Source organism: Bidens hawaiensis, unplaced genomic scaffold (assembly GCF_021521415.1).
Source record: "Bidens hawaiensis isolate Kalapana, Puna unplaced genomic scaffold, B.hawaiensis_p1.1 tig00009022_1, whole genome shotgun sequence".
In the NCBI taxonomy this organism is placed as follows: Eukaryota; Viridiplantae; Streptophyta; class Magnoliopsida; order Asterales; family Asteraceae; genus Bidens; species Bidens hawaiensis.
The window spans coordinates 456,368-464,934 of record NW_027491658.1 but is presented as its reverse complement, the minus strand read 5'-3'; the positions used below and the strand labels follow the sequence as shown (position 1 = coordinate 464,934).

Below are 8,567 nucleotides of genomic sequence, written 5' to 3'. Positions count from 1 at the left end.
GATTAATGTTGATGATGAAGGTCAATTAAAGGGGGCATGAGTCGGAGTAAGAATATGATGGATGAGAATTGTGAATGTTTTTTATAGGCTAATTTTAACTCTGATCTGTTTTACTTGTCATGTATCATCGTTGTTCTCCTGGTAATGGTTTCAAAAATGGATTTTTAAGGTGTAATGAGTTGGATTAACACATCTCTTGACAGAGCCTGCATCGACTTTATATGATTCGTTGACGTTTTTGTTTGGCTCATGTCAACTAAATTTTACTCGTCGTCGTTTTAGCTAAATTTTGACTTGTTGTCATTTTAGCTAAATTTGTTTATGTTTGGCAAGTTAAAACATAGCCCGAGTCAACTAAATTTGTTTTTGTTTTTGTTTGGCCCATTTAAGTTAAAACACAGCCTAAATCAATTGAATTTGACCCGCTGTCATTTTGGCCAAGCTTGTTTAACTTGCCTGCTTTAAGTTAAAGCGCATACCGAATCAACTATGTTTGACCCGTTATCGTAACTAGCTGTGCACGTGTGTGTTACTGCACATTTGAGGAAACATTATGTGAAGTGTATACAGCCAAGTCATTTTGACATATGTATTCATTTTGTAATTTACTAAATTACCTATTTAGTATTCGATTAGTATTTTAGTTGCATTGTTGCAAACAGCCAAACAACATATTAGTTTTGCTTGAACTTCTGAAATCTTTACATGTGTGTTATTTAGTTGCTAATTTAGGCATGTCATTTAGTTGCAAATGTTTTGAATTACACGAATCAAACTGACCCTGACCCTCACTTTAGTATTCATTTAGTTGCAAACAGCCAAACATTCCTGAAATCTATATTTTAGAATGAATTATGCTTATTTTGAAATTTATTTTATTGAACTGTAGTACTATGCTTATTTTTAAACATGCATCAGTTTGAATTATGCTTATTTTTCACATGTATTTTGTTTATTTTGACGTGATTAATGCTTATTTTGACATGTATATAATATCCAATAATTAGTTTCTTTGTTTTTACCAGTCCGAGTACTCTCGGAGTACTCCCAACTCCCAGTTGGCCGCCTAGCGACTTTTGCAACCTTGCTTTGCATAAGTCATTTTCTTCTTTAAATAGGATGACAGATATATAATCATTTGATAATAGATTGATTGATAACTTAGAGCTAATTAGGTATAAAAGGAGAGTAGATTAATTTACATTTAAACTTCAAATTTGCAGTGACCCAACCTTTTTTTTAGCAAGATTATTAACTAATTGGGCATGTGTTTACAATGTTACTTTTTTTTTACTCAGTGAGCAACATTGAAGAAATGGATGGTGATTTGAGTATCTCTCTCGACAAACTCCCGGTCAAATGTTTAGAAGTAATCGAAGAAAATGGAGCCGAAAGATTCCCTCCGTATGAACATTATCACATCCAAATTTAACAGCTTTTTAATCAATCCATTTCTAAATCATTTATTGTAATATATTGCAGCGATTTAAGTTATGATGATAACCGAGAGAATTTAATCCACCGAATAGACTTTGCATGGGCCGTAGAGAGAGAAGATACAAACAAAAAGCAGAAAAAAGGTGAAACAACTGCTTCTTCTTCAAAAGATGCATCATCATCACAACCATGGCCATGGCAGAACATGATTGAGAATTTACAGTTGGCTCATCAGGAGCTTTCTGTTATAATTGATCTTATTAACACCGTAAGTCAAATTGTTAATTTTGACTTATGATATGTGTAGAAAGAATGTGTTATGATGTTACATTCTATAAGTTTTGTTTGTAGGTTGAAGCTAATGATGCTGTCACAGTGGCAGGCATGACCAGACCAAAACAGTTGCCTAATGAACTCTTGTCTGACCTTGCAGTATCTACCGCTACAAAACTACAATGCTTTCGGGTAAAATGACCAAAACACCCTTATGTATTATAATAAGGGGTGTAGAGCCTGGCTGAGCTCCACTAGGCTCGAGCTCGGCCCATGTATTATTTGTTTTGTAGTTTGTAATTATTTTTATATGTATTTTGTTTACAATTTTTTTATGTAGCAGAATATATGTTTTTAGTTCTTTTTTATTATAATTTTATGTATACTAATAATTAGTATAAAATATATATATTTTTTCGAACAGTATAAAAAGTTATGTACAGCTCAAGCTCAGTAAGTGAAGCTCGGGCTCAGGCTTATTAAACACACTTATTTTTGGGCTCGATTTCGTTTGAGCTTGGCTCGTTTAACTTATGAGAGCTCGAGCTTGGGTCGATTTTTATTTATCAGTTAGTTTATATTCATTTATAATTATTTTATATATAATAATTACTATAAAAATATATATTTAACATATTAAATGATATTTATGTAAGTAGTATTGGCTAGTTTAGGCTCCCAAGCCAGCTCAAGCTCGATATGTGAAGCTAGGGCTTGAGCCTGGCTCGTTTATGGTTCATTATTTAGTTTATTTACATTTATATTTATTAAAATAAATATATAGTGTAAGTTAATTTTCATCATAATTTTATATAAAATATTAATTAATATAAATTATTATATAAATGATAGGCTCGTGAGCCGGCTAGAGCTCGATAGATGAAACTCGGCCCAGGCTTGTTTATTAATCAAGCTTATTTTTAGGCTTGACGTTAATTAAGCTCTGCTTGATTAGAGCTTTTAGCAGGCTGATCTCCAGTGGCTCACGAGTGGGTTGGCTCGTTTACACCCCTAATTATGATTATGCAGTCAAAATACCCTCATTTACCAAGATCTTTATAACATGATATATTTGAAAAATTGTCTATTTCTGTATTTCAGCACCTTGGCAAATATTTTAATCAATCTGCCAAATCATTAGAGAAGCAAGTTGCCAGAGAGGCTCGATTCTATGGAGCTTTAATTAGGTCAGTTATAATTTAATAGAGTTAAGTGCCATTTTAGTACCTGTGATTTGTCTAATTACGCAACTTTAGTACCAATTTTGAATTTTGTGCAAATGGCTACCTCAGTTTCAAAAAACTTGCATTTTTAGTACTTTTTTTAACCCCGTTAATTTTCTTCCGTTAAGTCCGGGGTATTTGCGTAATTATATTATTATTTGATTTATTCTTTTATTTTTCTCACCCTTTTTATATTGTTGAACCAGAATAACAATCAAGACAGTACGTTACATCATCATCACAACCTTCATGTTCTTCCTCAACCTCATCTCTTCTGCTTTCGATTCCGGTGGTTATGGTAATACCGGAGACGGTTGATTACTAGGTGACACGTGCATCGCACTAGCTCTTCATCATTTACTCGCTATAGTGAACGAGATTCCGATGAGGAGAGTTAACGCCGTCGAGCCGTTGGTTGCAGTACGAGCCGTCGCGGAGAGTTACGCCGGTGGTTGCAGTACGAGCCGTCGCGGAGAGTTAACGCCGTCCAACTCGCCGACGCGTTTCATGGATGCTTGAGAGAACTAATCAAACTGGTGATTCACCTGTATACCGTCGTCGTCTTCGTAAATTTTCATCCATTTTCTTTTCCGCTGACTGGGCTTTGATTCATCTGATTCCTTTTGTGGTGGATCGTCTTCGTCGTCGTAGGCAGCTACGTATCTCCGATTGCGTGTTTTTTGTGTGATTCTATAGTGGAGAGCATGGGCTGGGTTGTCAACTGGTGATTCACCAGAATTCCTTTTTATATTAGTTTGAATTTAGTTTGAGGAATTAGGGTTCAATGAGAATGAATTTGGGGAAATTGGTTAATGGAAGAAAGAAAAGGAGAAAAGAAAAAAAAACAAAAATATAATAATGCAATTTCCTAAATACCCCTGATTTATATTATGAAATTACCCAAATACCCTGGACTTAACGGAAGAAAATTAACGGGGTTAAAAAAGGACTAAAAATGCAAGTTTTTTGAAACTGAGGTAGCCATTTGCATAAAATTCAAAATTGGTACTAAAGTTGCGTAGTTGGACAAACCACATGTACTAAAATGGCACTTAACTCAATTTAATAATAATAATAATAATAATTATTATTATTATTATTCTATTTTTTTAATATCCTAGCTAGTTTAACAGACTGCAACAGAATTGGAAAATTAAAAGGCACCGAATGGCTGCAACTGCTTCTGGGAACGAAGGGTTTTACATTGATTTATTTGATTATACATTATATGATCCAAAATCTGTGTTCCGGCCAACTTCACTGTCAACGGTTCGTGTTGAACATGATAATGCTGGAATGCTTGCGTTGAATTTATCTTCAAAGCCATGTCACACTCTTCGATTCGGGTTCGTTAATGGAAATTCCAACAATATCATAGGAAGATCAAATACAAGAGTTTCAGAATATTCAGAAGATTCTGATAAAGAAGATGAAAGTGACGATAGCAGTGTAAAACAAAGGCATTCTGACCTTTGTGCAGTTCATCGATCCGTTTTTGATGAGCAGGTGTTATATTAAAGTTAGAGTTAGTTATATAGATGGTGTCCATATTGCTAGTATGGTCTTTAACTTTGAGAAATTACATATATGGTCCTGAATAGTTTGAATGTGTGACACAGATGGCCCTTGAAATGGATGTGTGTTACCTTTTTCAGTTTTAGTTTTTTTTTTAATTTCTATCTTTGAGTAGTAAGGGCATTTTAGTCATTTCACATGCTTATTTGGAGAAACTAACGCCCATCCTTGTTACATTTTTAAACTATTTGGGACTGTAGATGTAATTTCTGTTAATGACCATGCTTGCAATATGAGTATAATACATGGACCATCCGTGTAGTTAATTCTGAAAGTTAATATTAAAGCAGAAAAGATGGATACTTAGTTTTTATATATGGGTTATTTGCAGGTTTTTAATTTGATAAATCAAGAGGCATTTGTCCCATCATTAGGTATGAATGTGACGGGTATTCGGGAAAACCATTTACAGTTAAACGTAGATCAAGAAGCATCTGTTTTTGTTTCACTTGTGGCATCATCATCTAATGAAGATGATGTCATGCCGATGATTGAAGGTGAAGAAAAGCAGACACACTCATATCTTCCTAACCGAATTAGTTCGGAAATTCTCCTGAAACGGTTATTTCATGAGCACGTGTTTGTTCGAGCTAAGAACCGAAGTTTGTTCGGTCAACCGCCAAAAGACGGGCCAAATCTTCTCGGCCATTTTTGCATGTCGTTGGCTCACAGAATATTTTCGTCCAAAGTTCTAACAAAACTAGAAGATCTGGTAATAGCCTTAATTTATTATTATTATTATTATTATTATTATTATTATTATTATTATTATTATTAACATTTGTTGGGTTATTTTATTTTGTTGCTATATGGTACATGTAGGCAAGGAGTGTATCGTATGTTGGTTTGATGTCTCATCCTACATGGCACTCTCGTACGTCTACGTGGACTCTGGTGGTTGATGTTCCTCAGTCGATCTTGCATACCTCATCTTACGTGACATCCTTTTTAACCAAAGTTGTGGTAAATGATGATTGCATAACCATAGAAGGGGAAGGTGCTCCAAATGTGGTTGGTCTTTTTAAAGGAAAATCTGAAAACAGTTATTCGATTAACCGATTTGAATGCAATCTAGCCGATCTTCATGTCATACTTCTCCAGCAGGTATGTTTTGTAAATTGCATACACACTGTTAATCTAAAAAAGTAGGACATGTACAATCTATGCCCTTAATTCTTGATAAAATTAGTTTAATGTTTAAGATTAGTTTCGTGGCAGTTTTGTAATTATTTGGAAGTTAGTAAAGGCTGGAAGGGTAAAAAAGAAAAGTGTTCACTTGTGTTAGACTTTTTTCATAAAGTTTTAGTTCCTAGGCCTGTAAACCAACCGGACATTCATGTATGTCTATGTAATTTCAAAGATGTATATGTATTGATACTTTTATATATATGTTGTATATTTTTAGTTTATAACTTTAAATTACAAGCCTATATGTTCGTTTGTCTTTGTTTACGTTTGTGAACTGCTTGTTTAGATATTCAATGAACGAACACTAACATGTTCTTTTTCTTTTGCTTAATGAATGAACGTGAAGATGTTCATTCGATTAATTGTCTGTCTGTGTTCATATAAAGTAAAATGAACATGTTCTTTCATATCGACCAATCTTTTTGAACTTAAATAACGTCTTCATATACTATATTATTTAAAAACGTTAGGCCATTAAATCAACACATTTTAATGGAGGGAGGGTGAGGGGGAATACACTAATACTACGCCTCCTGTACACAGTGCATAGAAGGAAGATATTAGATGTGGGAGGGAAACATGTGTGTGGTTACACAACTGTCTTGCTGTTTTTAACATATTATCCGTTCTAAAATGAATGCTCTCCATATGTATATATCTAGGGTGCTAGATTTTGAACAAATCATCATATTTAAATGCATTTATACCTATTGTTGATATGAAAGACGGCTATGTAACTGTTTCTCATATTTAAATGCATTTATACCTATTGTTGATATGAAAGACGGCTATGTAACTGTTTCTCATGCTTGCCGACATATTATTAATTAGTTATGAAACGAACGTGTCCATGTATGTGCCAAGGAAATAAATTAATGCTCAAAATTTGTGATTTTGAAAACAGGTTGCGAGTCAAATAATCCGTTGGTTGCATGAAGAAGCATTGATGGTGGGAATGAAAGCGAGCCGGGATTTCTTAAGTTTATCTTTTGAGTTGGATCAAGGTGAAGTGGTAGGTCTGGTGGCACAGGTGGACCCGGAAGGGGGCATATCGTGGTGGTTGGTGGCTGAGAACGAGGAATACAATCTTCAAAAAGAGGATTTGGATGGTGAAACAAAGAGATATCTAGGTCATTTGTCTTTAGATGTGTTGTATGCAACATTGTTGGACCTTGTCACCATGTGCAACAACAATGGTGGGGACCTTTGACAGGTTTAATTTTAATGTTTTATTTTACAAGTAATTTGAACATTAGAATATATTATTATCTTATCTTTTATAATTATTATTTGGGTGGTGGTTTTGGACGGTGAAATTGAGATAAGAGTAGTCTGTTTTATATTTTCAATTGGTTGTCTTCCAAACATTCGGATTTCATTAATTTGTATAATTTGTAAAATAGAAAAAAAGAATTTGTTTCAAACTTATAGGCAAATTGACTTTATGGTCTGATGAATTGTGGTAATGATTAAGGCTTGGTATCTCATGTTTGAAACCTAATTCAATTCAAGGGGTTTTCTGTGGTGGGTTTTTAGATGATGTTCTTCAATGATTTAGACCTGAAGCTTCAAAGTCAACATAAACGGTTGACATTATGTTTTAAGAAAAGTCACTTAGGTATTAAAGGTAGTTTGAAACGCGAATAAATAAAAACATGTTTGAAATATGATTTATGAACCAACATGTGTCGTGTACTCTTGTAACATGGAAATTTAATTAACAAGAGTTAAAAACAACTATAAAGGTATAAATCACAATATGATATTCCTGTAAATTTATATTTTGAACTTATATGTTGATGTATTCTATATGCAACGTGGAATGCTAAATTAAAAGTGTAAATTAGTGGATTCAAAGAGTCCAACTAAGTTCTTTCCAAACTCTACGTTAAAACTCGACTTTGGTTCCCAAATTACTTCCGTAGTTTGAGTTTCAACAAGACTTGACTCCGTTTTTATTTATTAGTCTACCTTATTTACATATGTGTAATTACTTTTATATATACTCCAATTAAATATATAACAATATATTTTGTAAGTTATATGATATTATATAAGTATTATTTTTACAAGCTTATATATATTTGCGGGTTTAATCAAGCTTAATGCATGAAGCTTGATTTCTTTTGTGAAATGCCACTAGTTTTGATTTAAGGTTGCTAATATCTTAAATATGGTGTTATCGTTAAGCCTGACACGATTAATTTTTTAGAATAATTTTTTAGCGAGTTGATCTCGTATAATATACGAGTGACATCCTAACTAAGGCTACAACAAGTTCTATATGCTCTTTTAAAAACCCATAGCCTTAGTCTAACGTCTCAGATATATTTTCTTCATTCAAAGTTGTTTAGGAACCAAACACGGTATTTTTCCATCTTCAAATATGAGATAATTTATTTCCTAATTTAAGACGACTCTTGGTGTTTTAACTAGGGATAAGCATTTGGTACCGGGTACAGAAAGTACCGTACCGATTGAATTCGGTACCGGTATCGGTACCAACTATTTGTAAATTTCGGGACCGGGAAAATCGGTACCGGTACCCGGTTTTTTTCGGGAGTACCACTTGAGTACCGATTGTTTATACAACTTTTTAAAATAATATGTTTCATAATGGGCCACCAATTCATCCTTAACATGTCTGTATCACCTTCACCACCCTCATAACCTAAACCCTTATTCTGAAAATTTGTTCCCCATTGCCGGAATCCCCTCGCCGGTCACCACCATCAGAATCCTCTTCCAACCGTCGACCTCCTCCCCCTCGCCACATATGAATCGCTGCTCCTCATCTTCCTGAGCCTGTGATGAACAGAACCCAATTTGTGCCCTAATTTGCACGTGTAAGTTGCATTTAACTTTATACAT

The 8,567-nt window shown here is 34.0% G+C and overlaps 1 protein-coding gene across 1 annotated transcript; it reads left to right on the top strand.

Moving 5' to 3' along the window:
• The first annotated feature begins 1,288 nt into the window (after positions 1-1,288).
• Positions 1,289-6,907, top strand: LOC143530761 (mediator of RNA polymerase II transcription subunit 17-like). The gene is made up of 8 exons (XM_077026208.1): positions 1,289-1,404; positions 1,483-1,705; positions 1,789-1,902; positions 2,812-2,897; positions 4,067-4,439; positions 4,840-5,220; positions 5,331-5,612; positions 6,601-6,907. The coding sequence occupies exons 1-8, from the start codon at positions 1,316-1,318 to the stop codon at positions 6,904-6,906; spliced, it is 1,854 nt and encodes a 617-aa protein (XP_076882323.1). The 5' UTR covers positions 1,289-1,315; the 3' UTR covers position 6,907.
• The last annotated feature ends 1,660 nt before the right edge of the window (positions 6,908-8,567 follow it).

What these genes read in the sequence shown, in the direction of transcription:
- LOC143530761 (XM_077026208.1), top strand. Translation starts at nt 1,316, where the DNA reads ATGGATGGTGATTTGAGTATCTCTCTCGACAAACTCCCGGTCAAATGT. An exon ending in GATCCGTTTTTGATGAGCAG is followed by an intron (nt 4,440 to 4,839) that starts GTGTTATATTAA and finishes GGTTATTTGCAG; the next exon opens with GTTTTTAATTTGATAAATCA. An exon ending in ATGTCATACTTCTCCAGCAG is followed by an intron (nt 5,613 to 6,600) that starts GTATGTTTTGTA and finishes TTTTGAAAACAG; the next exon opens with GTTGCGAGTCAAATAATCCG.